The 15,597-nt window shown below is 42.7% G+C and overlaps 1 protein-coding gene across 6 annotated transcripts; it reads left to right on the top strand.

Moving 5' to 3' along the window:
- Window positions 1-625: 625 nt before the first annotated feature.
- NAAA (N-acylethanolamine acid amidase) lies at window positions 626-13,215 on the top strand. Of its 6 annotated transcripts, none has more exons than XM_042796372.1 (11): window positions 628-1,012; window positions 1,599-1,763; window positions 3,522-3,648; window positions 4,408-4,498; window positions 7,297-7,370; window positions 8,712-8,884; window positions 9,736-9,798; window positions 10,366-10,432; window positions 10,997-11,025; window positions 11,960-12,041; window positions 12,862-13,215. In XM_042796372.1, exons 1-10 carry the CDS (start codon window positions 813-815, stop codon window positions 12,033-12,035), a joined length of 1,065 nt encoding a protein of 354 aa, XP_042652306.1. In that variant the 5' UTR covers window positions 628-812; the 3' UTR covers window positions 12,036-12,041; window positions 12,862-13,215. The 6 variants fall into 6 exon arrangements, with proteins under 6 accessions (XP_042652307.1, XP_042652306.1, XP_042652305.1 ...); XM_042796371.1 differs by having other exon boundaries at window positions 632-1,012; window positions 7,294-7,370; XM_032985570.2 differs by lacking the exon at window positions 628-1,012 and adding an exon at window positions 1,019-1,218 and having other exon boundaries at window positions 7,294-7,370.
- Window positions 13,216-15,597: the final 2,382 nt, after the last annotated feature.

Raw genomic sequence — 15,597 nt, forward strand, 5'->3', positions numbered from 1 at the left:
GAATACAGAGTTTTATTGGCTTTAATTTCTATTATTTGTCTTGTTCATGTATTGTTTTGTTGTCACATCTTGCTTCCTCAAACAACAAAACAACAAACTGATAGAGGCATCAGGGTGTCATAGGAGAGAAGAACAAAGTGAAAACTTTCTACAGCTCTGAGTGTTACATTCAGCTTCAAGGCTTCTGCTGTAGGAAAGCCCGGGATTGCTACCTGAGTGGGATAGCAGTGAGCTGGTGTGGTGGAGGAAGAGGAGCTGCCGGGGCTGAAGAGACCAGACTCGGGGCAGGACCTGGGCAGTACACTACTGCGCACTCAAATCCCGTTTCACATTTTCCTTTTTCTCCTTGAACTGAACCCAGCTTCCCTTCCTCTGCATGTGTCCAAAAACGAGTGGCTTCTGAGGGTGAAAGGGAGAGGAATCGATGTGTTTAGGCACGAGTCTTAAAGACACCAGTCTTCTCCCTTATCCCTCTTGTTTACAGCCTTTGCCTTGCGCTCCAGCTCTGCCCAGGCTGCCTCCTCTCCCCTAGTTTTAAAAATACAAAAGCACGGGCCTTTGCTCAACAATGTGACGAACCGAAGCGCAGACCAAACGAAGCGCCCAGGTTAACCGCTCGCTTCTCTCCGCTTTTCGCTTGTATTTTCCTCCTCCAAAGGGCGGGGTAGGTTCGGTGGCTGTCCGCCGGGGGGGAAGGGACGCGGCTTTCCCCGCGGGGCCGTTCCGCGGGTGGGGGCGGTCCCTGCCCGTGGGCCGGCCTTCCTCGGGCCCCACGGGGCGTGCTGCGGCCGGGGGCGCCCGGCGGCAGCGGCATGGCGCGGGGGTGCGGGCTGTGGGGGCTGCTGGCGCTGCTGTGCGGGGCGGGAGCGGGGCTCCCCCCGGCCCCGGGGCCCCCCCCGGCCCCGCCGCGCTGTAACGTGAGCCTGGACAGCCCCGCCGAGGAGCGCTGGCTGCCGGCGCTGCGCCGCTTCGATCCCGCCTTCCTGCGCGCCGCCGTCGCGCGGGTCATCGAGTGAGTGCGGGGCCCGGCGGCCGCCGCCCCTGGGGCCCGGGCGGGAAATGGCGGCGGCGGGGCCCGCGCTGCCTCCCGCGGCCGTGAGGCGAGGGCACGGCCTCCGCCACCCGCAGCCCCCGGCGTCCGCCGGAACGAGACGGGCAAAGCGATGCTGCGCGGCTGCTCGACTTGCCAGAACTCAAAAATTCCGTTTGTTTGTTTGGGTTGGTTTTTTTTTTTTTTTTTTTTTTTTTTGGAGTGTTAACGCGGTATTTCCTGTCATTATTATTAGGAACCTGTCAGAGGGCGGGCTGGGGAGAGCCCTGGTAGGCATAAAAAAAAAATATATATGTGTCACAAGTAGGAAGCCTGCGCTGTATGTTTTGCTCGCTGGTTGGGGGCCGGGAGGAGCCGGTGAGATGGGGCGAGTGGCGGGATGCAGGGACGGCCCGGACAGCACGGGAGAGGTTGCTGATGGGTGGGCAGCATCAACCGGGACAGGCTGATCAGGGAACTGGCGGGCTCCTTGGGCGTCTGCTGCTCGAGTGGAACTTGCAAACCTTGTTGTCTCTGTCTCCGCTAATGCCTTGAGTGTATTTTTCAGTGAAAGCGTGCCGAAATGGGTCCACGAAGTTATCCGGCCGATAGCAGCAGAGCTGGAGTTCTTTATGCCGCAACCCTTCGCGGGGGAAATTTTGGGACTGTGCAAAGCACTGGGAATAAGTCTTGGAGACGGAGTCCTGCTCAACTTTGCCTACGAATCCACCGCGTAAGTGTCTGGTACTTACCGAGTCTGGTGGGTGCGGATGTGAAGGTTCGTTTTAGCTCAGCATGGAGAACACACAGAAAGATGGGTGAAGACACGTGGCAGGTGATTTACACTGTTAATTCTCACGCTGTTTTGTACATTCAGCTGGAAGGTTTCATTCTTATTAGGTACTTTGAATCCTGAATTAGAGAGAAATGCAGAGCAGTATTTTTTATCTGTTAATAAAGGTGGTGTGTAGTTGTAATGTTTTTGTGTATTTATATCTGTATAGATGTATAAAAGTATGAAAATAATTTCTGCTAATAAGGAAGAGCCATCCATTCAAAGTATTTGGGTTCGTTTATCTTCAGAGATGACGTATTGTACTCTTCTGTCATTGAAACTGTCATATTTCAACAAAAAGGAAAATGGAAGAATTAGTTGCAATCAAATTATTTTAACTATTCATCTCAGATGAAGTTGCTTCCTAAACATTTGCTGAATGAACCTTCACAATGACTATAATGTAATTTTTTGATTTGCACAATGAAAAATCTGTTTAGCATTTTTATGACAGCAAACCAAACCCCACTGGAGAAAATACTCAGTTTCATTAACTGTTTTTTTTTTTTTTTTCCCTAGAAGCATGTGCAGGTAAATAATAAATGCTTGATGTCATCTGTGAGGATCCCAGAGGAATTTCTCCATATAGGCTTTAATAGAAAACAGGTGCATACGGTCACTTGTATGCATTTTGATTGTTCTTTCTCTTAATGTGTGGTATTTGGTTAAAGTGATTTTTTTTTTTTTTTTTTTTTTAATAGGGATTAATATTGCATAAGATAGTCATTTAAATGCTAGCTTTCTTAGTATTTCACAGAGGACACTTATTCTGAGCCCTGATAAGACCTGTGAAATTTTAAGTTTCTCAGCTCTAACCATACTAAAAAAAAAAAATGTCAACCAGGAACAAACTACTTGTCTGTAAAATTCTTTACAGTTTTGAAAGACAGTGCTATGCATCACTGAAATGAAAAACTCATAATAAATTTTTAATTCCTGGCTAATTCAATATACTTGATGAAAAAGCCTATTTCAACAGAACTGAAACTGTTATTAAAAAAGGAATTTCAGCACACTTCCTGTTCTATAGAAGAGTTTAGACTATTATTGAAATGACCGACACTTTACCAACAAGTCATGTTTTCAATTTGGAATGACTTTGTTTGAACTTTTTATCTAGTTGTGATTAAAAATATAAATGGGGTCCAAATTGAAATTTTTTAACATCTGACCTGATGTGGACAGGAGTGCGGCTTTTGACTTTCTGAGCCAGGTGGGACCTGCTAAGTTAAGTGTTGTGGAGTTTTGTATGTTAGACTCTGTGGGAAAGGGCTTCCCGTTATGGATATTGTGCATAAATTAGATAGAATGTTGTACTGATTTGTAGTTATGCAGAGCTTCAGTCAAATCATTCTGTTATGCAGAGCTTCAGTCAAACCATTCTGTCCCTTTTTTTTTTTGTCCCTTTTTTTTTTTTCCAATTTGAAATTAAAACCTGTAAATTTTATCAAAAAGTATGGAATGAGACTATTCTGTCAGGCTGGGAGGCATGTTAATGATACAATTCAAACTCCTATCTGTACGCTTACATTAGTAAAATACTTTGCAGAAGATAAACTCAATTATTCCTGAAATGTTGAGCTAGTTCGACTACAAGATTGAAAGCATTGCCATAGCTTTTTCTTAAATCATTCTTTCTCCTTTGTGCTTTTGAAGGTTCTGTACTAGTATTGTTGCTCAGGATGACAAAGGAAACATTTACCACGGTCGGAACCTGGATTACGATTTTGTCGATATATTAAGCAAGATTACAATTGATGTGCAGTTTATAAAGAGTGGGCAGGTAGGATCTGTGGTTGGTGTGGCTGAGTGGTATTCTGTAAAGGAACAGGGTACGGTCGTACAGCTGCGTAGGATTTCATGTAGGAATGGTGCTCCCACTGTAAATCTACGGGATTATTTGAGCACCGCAGTCACTCTCTAGGAGCATGGGGTGAATGCGGGTTTTCTTTGCTTTCTGGACATCCAGTTTGTGGTGGTAAACTGATACAAATAGAACAGTGTAATCTAGTATCTCAGGATCATGATTTGGAAGGAGATGCTGAGACAAGGAAGTGTCAAGATATTAGAAAAGAAGTAATAGAGAATATAAAAAAGAGATCAGTTTTGGCAGGGACCGATTCCAAGGCTTTTTTCTAAGGCCTTGTTAAGTTTTGTGATCAGTGTCTGTGTTTTAAATGAAAACTTCCAAAAATGAGCTAGTGGCTAGTGCAGTCGTCGTCAGCGTGATTTTTTTTTAATATTCATTAGTCTGGTTTGCAAATGGAGAACTTCTTGTTTGTTTCTTGCTTGGCTACTTGCTAACCTGAGCAAAACTCTTGTAGCAGTCGTGTAACAAATGAAGTGTGGTGAATTTTGGTCCTCAGAGACTTTTTATAAGTTAAATTGCAAGTTTTAGTGTACTTTAAGGCAAAGTCTTTCATAGCAAGTTCTGTATGAAAGTCACAGAAAAAAATACGGGATGCTGCTTGAGAACGTTGCCTATGTTTTAAGTAGTGTTCTGTTCCAGAATGCTAAAATATTGCATGTTTCCTGGTTTCAGATAGCATATCAAGGCACCACGTTTCTTGGTTACGTAGGCTTATGGACTGGACAAAGTCCACACAAGTTCACAATCTCCGGTGATGAACGAGGTAAAATAAATCTTGTCTTCCACACCTGACATTACGTACTCTATTTTAGTTGATTGTTGCCGCCTCTGGCTCTCCTCTCATATTCTCCTAGAGGGAAAAGGTTGCCAGGAAGGAGCTGAAATTGAATGGCTTCTCTGGCCCTCAGGGACTGAAAGCAGACATGCTGCCAGTTTTTGGCTGCTGCACAGGAGAGAGGTGTTTGTCAGTACAGTGACATATGAGCTTGAAAAGTGTCAAAAGGTGAGGGAGAACCTAGGGGCTGAGAGAAAAAGATGCAGTTGTGTATAGCAAATAAACGTCTGCTTTCCTCGTTCTCGGTCCCTTCCTCTCTATTCCGTATTTCTCTGACCCCGTGAGGCAGCTTTAAAGAGAGGATGGGGGGAGAAGTGCAAGATCGAGAGATCTGAGGGAAAGGCAGCAGGGCTTGAGAGAATGTGTGGGGATACTGCAAAGGCAGCTGAGGAAAGATCCAGTAGTAGAGGAAGGTTGAGAGATGCCACTACTGAGAACTAAAACTGGACAACAGAAGGGACTGTAGCAGTCAGGAAGGCAGAGGAAGGGTCACTGCCCTTTCCATCAGTGCTTCAGTTTCACATATATTGATATTATGTCCAACTCAGAGCTTGGGTTTGACTCTTCCATCCTTTCTGCCCTCTTTTTTCTTTTCTTTTTAAGAAGCAGATATTTTTTGCTGTTCTTTATTAGATCTTTGTTAGAACTGGAAACAATGTAGTCCAAGTTAGAACCAACATCTAAATGTTTATTTTTCACTTGTGCTTGTGGTAAGCAATTTTTCTTTTCCTTTTAATCTCTTCCTTTAGTTGGACAATTTGTTTTCAAAATTTTTTTTTTAGACATTATGCAAATACTGTTCACTGTGTACATTATATACATATTCATGATCTCTGAGTAGGGATTCTGCTCTGGAGCACATGCACCTTTTGATTCCTGTTTCATTTGTTAATACTGCCTTGTTGCATTCGCTAGATTCCTTCCATAGTTTACACTCCTATTTTTTTAAGAGCCTGCTTCTGATGCTAGTGTGGTTATTTAATCCTTTCAAAATTGGAGCGTCCTGGGCTGATACCGAGAGAGGCAAACTACTTTTAGTTCATACTAACATCAGCTTGGAAATAAAGTCTTAAGTCTGCAAAAGGCTTGATTTAGAAAATCTTGCAGACCAAAGTCCTGTGTCCATGAAAGGGCACAATCTGGGGACAAACCCCTCCGTATGCGCATCATCTGAGGTGGTTTAGCTGGTGCACGAACCTGTTCTGTGCTCCCAGTTCCGATGGAGGAATCCGGTACTGCGAACTTCTGCGTGTGGGGGGCCCCTCTTGTCCGTCAGGAGCTGATGTGCCGTCATCCCCCCGTGTGCTGTCACTGTTTCACCACAGACGACAGTAACTCGCCCAGCACACGCTGCGCTCCTGTACATCACTTGTTGCTGACTGCTTGCTGCTTTATCTGCTGTACAACTGAACGAAAAATTGAGGGAAATGAGCATGGGAACTGTAGCTGGAAAGGGGGGTGGCTTCAAATTAGGGTGAAGGTCTATCATGTGACAAGCATATTGTTTCTGCTGGCTTTTTCTGGTTTTGGCGTATGAATAATTATAAATTTGACCTTCTGTTTTTCATAGTTCTCCTAATTTTCTTTAGTAACACAGAAACACCACCACTACCTCTTTTTAGCTGCTTCATGATATTTGTGTATTTCTTCCTGTTACAATATTTCAGTAAGATGAATAATGAGGTGACTAATGCTAATATTTGAGCTGTCAGTTGCAGTCTATTATATTGTATGAATAGGCCTGCAGTTGTTTTGGAAATGCGTGCTATGAAGTGTCAGTCCCTGTTACAGTCACCTTTGACTCTTCATTGCTTAGCGTCCAGCTATGAGTAAAAATGGTTTAAAAGCTGAGCATCTAGCAAGTTATCAGTACTGAAAGGAATGTGATAGTTTTTGATTGAAATTGTTAGCACTGGCAAGTTCTGAGAGACACTGCTGACTACTGACTTCTTCATTGTCCGCTGTACCTGAGACTTCCTACCATTTTGTGGCACTGGACACGGGAATACTGTGCCTTTCAGAAGACGCCAAAAAGCTAAGATAGTCATCACTCCTGTCATCCCAGGTCTGAGATCCTTTCTGGAAAGCAGGGGTGTTAATCTAGCTGCTGTGGTTGGACTTCAGTCGGGATTATGTTGCCTGTTTGTTTCACCTGTAGCTTCACCTGGATGTCATCCTCTTTGTTAGCCCTTCTCCTGGAATGTTGACATTTTATGACGATAGGTAGCTGCCCTGTTTCACTGAGGATTTAGCTTTCTGTGGTACTTCAATATCCAGCTCTAATGATACAGAAAGCTCAGCGCTTGAAAGACAAATTTTGTAAAATGAGGGCTTTCCAGAGTATGTTAGCCTGGTTATGCAGCACATCCTGCATATTTTGGGTATAGATATCGGGAAAGTAATACAGTAGCAAAGGAGCGCTATCAGCATTCAGTGTTCTAGTGTTGATAAGCTCAAGATGATACAGAGCCTCCGACTGCTTTCGGGGGTGTGTGCTTTGTCTGTTCGCTATAAGCTGCCTAAATTTGATGTTTTTATGATAGTGGTATAGCTAGAGAATTGAAGTATGTATTGCACCGCTCTTTTGTTATGTAGCAGAGGGAAAGATTGCAGAGCTAGAGATGGGACATGGAGAAGAAAGGAAGGCAGGAAGATAGGTTTCACAGAGCGTATATAACATGCATATATAGTAATTTTTTTTTATTTTTTTTTTTTTTCCCCAGCGGGTGGTAGGTGGTGGGAAAATGCGATAGCTGCTTTTCTGAATCGGAATTACCCTGTCAGCTGGCTTGTCCGAGACGTAAGAGCACTGAGTTATTTTCTCATATTTCACAGTGACGTCATTTGTACTTACAAACTCCTAGTAAATATGATGCTCCAACTTCTAGTTTCACAAAAAATTCAGTAAATTGAAAAGTAAATGCATTTCATAAGAGGAGATAGGTATTGACCCCAAATTGTCAGTGATGTGTACGAGAGGAGCAATTCCAGTCTTTCAGGGGTGCAGTCTCTAATCAGTGCCAAAAGTCTTGAGAAGCTGTGCAAAGGCTTTCTTCCTAGGGACTATTTCAGCTAGCCGTGATGTGTAATTTAACACATTGAGGCAGCTGCACTCTGAGATGGTTAGTATCTGACCCAGTGGTTATTTTTCTACTACGTTTGATATGTTACCATATTAAAAATGGAGAGCTCACCAGTGAGTGGAAGGAGTTAGACTGGTATTTTGTATAGTGCATTTTATGAATACTGTGTTAGGCTATTACTAAGGTAAAACAAGCCTGCTGCTTCTCAGATTCTTGAATTACAGTAAACATGAATGATATGGTTTTGCAGGTAAATTCATGCAGAATTGGAATGTCTACTAGAGACTTTATTGTTCATATTTTTTGAGTTTGAGATGTGACTTGAGGCTGTTACTCGAAACCTAGCTGCAGTGTTGCTGTCAGAAATAATGAGTAGTTCTCCAGGGCTTTCCCTGCCTTTCTGATCAATTCCGTTTGTTGCATGTTCTCTGTATTTTTTGTTAGTTCCTGCACAGCATTCATTTTTAGAGACGTACTTCAGTAGGTTATGGCCCTATGCCTGAAAATATTAGCTTCGTTGGCTGTGGTGACTGTCGGTCACCTGGTTATGGCAGGAGAAGCCAGGCTTGCTGTAAGCACTGCCTCTGCCTTACTTGGCGTGGTTACCTAAATCCACTTCAACCAGTGGCAGGGCAGAGACTTGGAATGGCCTTTTCCCCCTGTCATCCACTTTTACCTATCCCATTGTTCACATCGAAGGACGTTGGTGAGGATCGAATTTGCAGAGTATGGACATGCCTCTGTCTTTTGAATGGCAGATTTTTCAGCTTTTTCCACTTTTCACCATATACATATGTGTGTGTATACTTACTGTTTGAACATGCGCAAAGCTGGGATTAATGAGTTCCTTTACTAGTCATATGCATTTCATGTTCGTCTGCTAGTCAGTTTGGAAAACTATTATCAGAGAAATATTTTCAAGCAGCGCTTTACAGTCAATAATAGCCATTTTGAAAAAAGCTGGAGATTTTCTACTTTTTAAGATGTCCCAGTGCCTGTTTTTGTGCTTGGCCATGCACTGTGATCTTTGTTTCACTGTGATCTCCTTTTTGCATTAGACCCTGAGCAGAGCAGAGGACTTTCAGTCAGCTGTTCTCAGGCTAGCTGGCGTTCCCATCATTGCTGAAGTTTACTATATTGTAGGAGGCGTATCACCCAAAGAAGGCATGGTCATAACGAGGAATAGAAGAGGGCCAGCAGATCTCTGGCCTCTTGATCCTCTAGGAGGAGCGTGAGTAGAAAAAAAAATGGTTTATTTTGTTTTTTCTTATTCTCTCCTGAGTGATAGGTAGTGTTAGTGACACAACTTTCTTGAGAGATACAGGGCATCTCTTACTAACGCTTACAGCTGGACAGGGAAAGACTGAAAGCCTCTGAAAGGAACCCCGGTTCCTTCTCTTTGAGAAGGAGTCACACTACTTTGTCAGGTTGGGGCAGTCCAGAGGGTCAAGGGTGAAAAACACACGTGTTTCTTGTTTTAGCCAGGTTCCAAAGAAGCCAAGACTCGAGGACTTTTCCTGTCTATCTGCCAAGTATTGCACCAGTAAATTCAGCAATTCCCAAATTAGTTTTGACCCAATGTAGTGGAAGAGTTTAAAGCTCAAAAATGACCATGCATATCAATTTTGTGAAATCAGCAGCTTAAAATATGAAGGAGAGTCTAAAGAGTTGTCCTGCGGTACTTAATGACTACAGTCAGCCAGTAAATATTGGCTCGGCTTGTCGGCTCTGTGTACTCCAAACTGAATGCTGCAGGCTGCATCGTACGCACACCCATAATCTTTTCTCTGATCATCTCTTTAAAAGTCTGATCTTGCTTTTATTGTAGTCAGTGGTAGTTTTGTCACTGACACCAGCAGGAGTTCAGAGCTTGCTCCTTTTTCATTTCTGCTCAGTAGTTTATGGTAAAGGCTGCTATGTATATCAACATAGGGTGCCTTGGGGTTGCAAGAGACTCAGGAAAGAGGCGTTTGAGGGAGGGTTTTTTCCTTTTGGCAATACAGAGATACTGATTCTTGGCCTTTATTAATTACCTACTGATTCACCTTTTGTTTACTTTTATGTTTGTGTGTTGTGTTACAGGTGGTTTCGTGTGGAGACAAACTATGACCACTGGACAACCCCTCCTCCTTTTGACGATCGAAGGTAAATTTAGTTTGGAGCTCTGTGGTGAGATAACATTTTTGTTTTGAAAAAGCTTGAGAGACTTGTGTGTTTTCCTCTCTGAGCAGGTGTTCGCTCATTGAGCAGGCAGCTTTTTTAGTTTCTATAATGCCACTCACAAGGGAACAGATAAGGAGAGATATTCACGTATGCCAGAGGACAGTCTGTGACAGAAAAGATAAGAGATTGCAAGGATAAGGCATGTACCAAAAATTTCTTTATGAAGCAAAGTTTAGTAGAAGTGAAAGGATTTAGATTCACAGTGAAAAAGTATTTGATGGCACTAGGAAGGTGCTCGCAGGCATCACAGTCCTTAGGGTGTGTAGTAAGCAAAAAGCTTCTGGCAGATTCCCTGCTGGTCTGTACTCAGTGGTGTAGTAATAGAGTAGCTTGAGCAGTGTGAGACTAGATTCAGTCACGCAGAACTCTGAATTATTTTAGGCCAAAGCAAGCATTTCCATGTAAAGGCATTTAGTGAGGATTTGTTCATCTTTGGTAGTCTTTGGAACAGTAAAGTGTGTTTAGTGATACTGCGTTGTTTTCCTGCAGAACTCCAGCCATCAAAGCTCTCAATGCTACTGGACAGCAGAACATGAATTTTGATGCTCTCTTTAAGGTATTTCATTTAAGTTCTGCATTGTGACTTTGACTTACAGTTCTTTTTCAAAGCAGAAGTGCAGTTGCATTTTTGTCAGGGGTTTAAAAGCTGGGTAAGGAAGGCATGGTGAAAAAGGTGTACTGCCCAACCATTTCTGGAGAATTTAAGACTGGTAAGTTTCTTTCTTAAAATGTTTCTGAACTCCCTTGCATAGGCATTTCATAATAGTCTCCCAATCCAAGTGGAAAGTGCAAGAGGTGAATCTCGTCACCATCATCTTTGTGCTGTTCCTTATTTCAAGCACAATTATAAATGTTACAGCAGGCAGGTGAAGCATTAGACATAAGTGACATTTACCAGTTAGCTTTGAGAACTTAAATGTTGCAGATTTCAGAGGGCTTTTAAAAAAGTATTTTTGTAAAATGGTTTGCTGTTTGTTTGTTTGTTTTTTCTTAAACATCAGGAGAAATCCTTGACTTTGCATTATTCTTTTTCATAAGTTCATCCTACTGCTGTTTCTAAATAGCCTTTTCATTCCCTCTTTGTTTCCCAAAATGACAACTCTTCAAACTTTCTGTACAGGTGTTGTCAGTGAAGCCAGTCTTAAACAAGTAAGTATTAGACTTAGAGGTGTTAATCAGTGCCTTCTGCCATGCCTCAGGCTACTTCAAAGTCAATTGCAAACTTCCTTAGCATTTTCCTATGCATCTGTCTTGAATATCTTGTGGTTTCCCAGTTTAGATTTCTGCTTGTGCACGTGGCACTCTGTTTTCACTTCCACAGCACTCTTCCTCTTTCGTCTGCCACTGTAGCCAAGGAGCTACACTTTGTTAGGCTCATTCTGGTAAGGGGAAGTTCCTCTTTCTAGTCGTGAAACAAGTGACTGCTTAGAGGAGCAGCTGAACTTTCTGATGAGTCATTTGTGCCTTTTACTTTTGGAACCTTTGGATTTGTGTTAACACTGAAAACAGCTTTCTCTAGAGTTTCTGGTGTAGCTCTGCTTGATGTGTAAAGTAGAAAAAAAATAGTAAATGGGGACATAGCTTTTAGGTGCAGTTTACTGGATTTTTAAGAGCTTGATTTGAGTATACCATTATTGTTCTGCACCGTTCCGCAAATTGCACCTTTGCAGATTATCCTGTTTTGTTTTACTTCTAAATGCAGCTCAGTATATTCTCTGGATCAGTCGTTCTCGTTAGAAAGTTAATACCAGGACTTCCTCTCCTCTGTTTTATAAATGTGAGGAAATTTGGAAAGATGATGGTATCTGTGTCACTGCTAAGATCAGCAATACTGATTTTTTTAATACAGTGATCAAATGGATGTTGAAGTACAGTTCATTTGCTGTACTGAGTGGGGGGAAAAAATACTAAAAATCTGTGCCAGCAGCCTTCATTTTTATCAGTCTCTTTCCCACTTTTTCGAACCCTCTTGCACCTAAGCAGAATGTTTGTTTCCACTAAAATTTTTTCTGCTGCTTTGCTAGTTTTATAAAGTATTCTTGCTTTTGGAACGTCACTCACTCTTTTCCTCTTTTCCTACCAGTAACACAGTGTATACCACAGTAATGAGCGCTGCACTTCCAGAGAAGTACCAGACGTGGATCAGAACTGTGAAGTGAAGAGGTGTAAGTAGCACGCTGCTACTCCTAGCTACTTGTACTTAAATCAGAATTTCAGCTGAAGAGTCATTGAGGGACAAAGCACTGCAGTGGCACTCGAGTGACCTAGTCTGCATTCCTGATTCTCCCCTTGGTTTGCTTATCAACCTTGGGTAAATACTGTCCCTTGTCTTAGAGTTAAAGTACTGACTTCCTTTGCAAAACTCTTGGGAGGTTATTTTAGGCAAAGTGCCTTATCGGAGAGGGAGGGGTGGACGTTGTTGCGGCCTAGAGGTAGAGGTTCTCTCTGTGAACGTTTTAGCTATGACTTTTACCAGTCCCCACTGCTACACTCGCGTGTCTCCAGGTGCTGACTATGACAAGAAGCCCAGCCAGAGTGACCTGAATCCCGGCAAGAGGGGTTGGTGACTTGGCACCAAGAAGGATCAAACTTAATTTGCAGCAGCTGCTCACAGGCAACTGAACGTTAGCATCCTTTGAGGGTTTTGTCCTGTGAACTTGCAGAAAAAGGCCAAGTGCTTGAACTCACAAGGTGCCTCATGTGGTAGCTTTAATGCATTCAGAGAGAGATACTAGGTTATCTTTATTTCTATTCCAAGAACCTCTGGTTGCACGGTCTTGCCAGGAGCACAAGAAACTGCATTCCAGTTTGAATAGCTTTTTAAACTCTTACTAATACTGTATTTGTAGCACTTATATCGGACGTTCGGTTTTAGCAAGAGTAGTTCCTTTAGTTTTGAGATTCTAAGGAGCTTGTTTCTTTCTTAGCTCCATACAAACCTGTGCTCTCTTATTTATCTACTTATCTATCTCTTTATTTCAACAGACAAAACGAGTGAAAAGCTGCTTTCCAAGACTGGCATATGCTTTTAAAATCACTCTCACAAGCAGTACAGTTGTTTTGGCTTATTAACTATGGAATCATTCAGGCAATAATGACTTGTTAATTCTTTGAGGTGTTGCAGATGATACTGTTCATTAACTGTAACGGAAGTTTGATTTTATTGTAATTACATTGATGTTCTAGCAGATGTTGATGGCTAAAAATTGCTTTTACTGTATCTAGAAAGAACTGTGCAACTTGAATGTACTCATGTGCTGACTAATAAAAAATCCATATACTGTACATGGCCTGTAGGTCTGAATATAATCCAATAAAAACACGCAGCTGATCACTTGATTTATGAAGACCTGGGGTGTTACTGCTAATGTCATCATGCTTTTCCCTGATCTGTGAGGGGCTTGTGATGATGAGCCTAACAGGGCCAGGTGCTGTGCCCAGAGAGCAGCGGACTGGGGGAGCGGGCAGACCAAACAGCGCCTTGCAGAACCCTGTGACAATTGCAGAACAGGGTCGCCGCAGGTCCTGGTACTGTTTAAGCCTTTGTGGAACCGCGCCAGTTTGGCAATCCTGTCCTGACATGCTCCGTGGGACTTTCCACAGCACATTAGTTATTGTGTCAGTGCAAAGGCATGTGACCTTCCATAGCGTGAGTGCCCCTGCAGGCGGTCTCTCTGCCCTTCAGCCGCGGTTCTCGGGTGCAGAGGCTCTTTAGCCATCCTTAGTAGGCTTGTGACAGCTGACTGAGAGTGTAGGATAGAGCAGTTCAGTTGGAAAGGACCTACACTGCTCACCTAAGCCAACTGCCTGACCGCTTTAGGGCTGACCAAAAGTTACAGCGTGTTGTTAAGGGCATTGTCCGAGTGCTTCTTAAACACTGCCAGGCTTGGGGCATCACGTGCCAGGGTTTGGCTGCTGCACGCATAGCTGTAGACTGTGGTGCTTTATTCATCAGAAATCAGGAGCTGGTTTAGGAGGTTTAGGCTCCCCAGATAGATGGGAGAAGCTTGTGATGGGATGGCAGTGAGGTTAGAAAAGGGATGGCTTTCCTTTTACATGTTTGAAAGTTGCCTTCAATAGAAAGTTCACAACTGATTTCTATAGAGCACAGGATTTTTTTGTTTCTTGTTTGGCTTGTGCTGTGACTGCATATGGAATGCAGGCACTTCCTGGGAACACTCCAGAAGTACAGAAGGATTTAAAGAGTCAAGACCAGTGGATACCTTCGCATAAAGCTTAGAGGTCCCATTCTTCACTGGACAAAATTCCTGCGAACGCCACTGAGAATTTTACAGGGAAGAAGGTGTGATCAGAGTGTTAGGTTAGCGCTCCGCTTCCAGCTACGTGCAGTGTCGCCTCCAGTATTTGTGCACCGGTCATGCAAACTGTTCCCGAGAGAGCTTTCTGGAGATGGGGGCCCTTTATCTCCTTCCCACGAGTCTGCCCGAGGGGCATGACCTGCTTACCCGCATCCCTGGCCTCTGCCTGCAGAAACGTGCTGCAAGCTTTGCCTTGACCCAGTTCGTACAATGATGTTAGCAGTCATGCGCCAGAAAGATAAATTTGAAAAACAGAGTATTCCAGGAGGAAGATGTAAATAACAGTAGTAACAGTACCTCTGAGATTTCAGAATGGCGTGGCTTTAATTCACAGAGCACGCACCCACTCTTGATCCCAGCAGGTTCTCTTTATGAAACAGCTGCCCACAAGCAAAGACAAAAAGATCTTTACAAGTGTAACTTTGCGTAGCCTTTTTGACCTCAGCAGTGCTAGGCTGATTATCTTCTGCAGTGGTGTGCCCAGACTCTCAGTGGTACTTAAACGTAATCAAAAGTATTTGTTTCAATGTGTACAAACAGATCTGGAGTGTATATTTGGTAGCCATGAATGTTCAGGAAAAAATTATCTGTGCCCGTTGTGTTTGTGTCTCATCAGCTGTTCGGACTTGCTCGGGCCCAGTCACAGAGCGGATTAGGGAAATGTGGGGCTTTTTGAGATTTAAACGAAAGAAAACTAGATTTGAAGTCGTCTAATTTTATTTTGTTTTGCTTTTCTCTTTTAATTTATTGAAAGAAAGCCTTGCATTTCATCCGTCTGCAAAGGTTCAGACATCCTGATTGCTGACAAAATAAAGTTTTTATGCCAACTTGAATACTTTTTTTGCTAACCAAAAGGATGCGTAACTTTCTGGTCTTAGCTTAATGACAAGCTAAAAATATAAACGCTAAGGAAGTGGTAAATGACATGTCTTATAAGCTAGATGATTTAACCTGTGAAATGTGTTGAGCTGCTTTTGCCTAAGAATTGAAATTTGATAAAAATGCAGGGAGACAGGATTGTTAATACTTTAAATAAAACCATCTTAACTATGTTGGAAATGTTAAAATGTAGCACTGATTGGCTTTGGAAGGCTTGGGTGTTTTGTACGATCTTGTTGGGTTTTGTTTTTTTTTGTTTTTTTTTGTTTTTTTTTAAAAAAGGAGGATCATTTGTAGTTATTTGAATTGCTTGCTGAAACATCCTTCTGTTGGAGATTTCATCTGCTTTGTATGTCCAATTTTTTGAGACTGGGGACTAGAATAGCTTTTCTGCTTTCTCAAGCCTAGTCAGATTCATGACTTAGAATCGTTAAGTAATTAAATAGAACTAGGACATTATCCTTGCTGCTTCCATCCTTTCGTTTCTGCAGTACAGATTCCCTAGCTAAAAAACCCAGATTTT

Source organism: Tyto alba, unplaced genomic scaffold (assembly GCF_018691265.1).
Source record: "Tyto alba isolate M040663 unplaced genomic scaffold, T.alba_DEE_v4.0 Super-Scaffold_23, whole genome shotgun sequence".
NCBI classification, from domain to species: domain Eukaryota; kingdom Metazoa; phylum Chordata; class Aves; order Strigiformes; family Tytonidae; genus Tyto; species Tyto alba.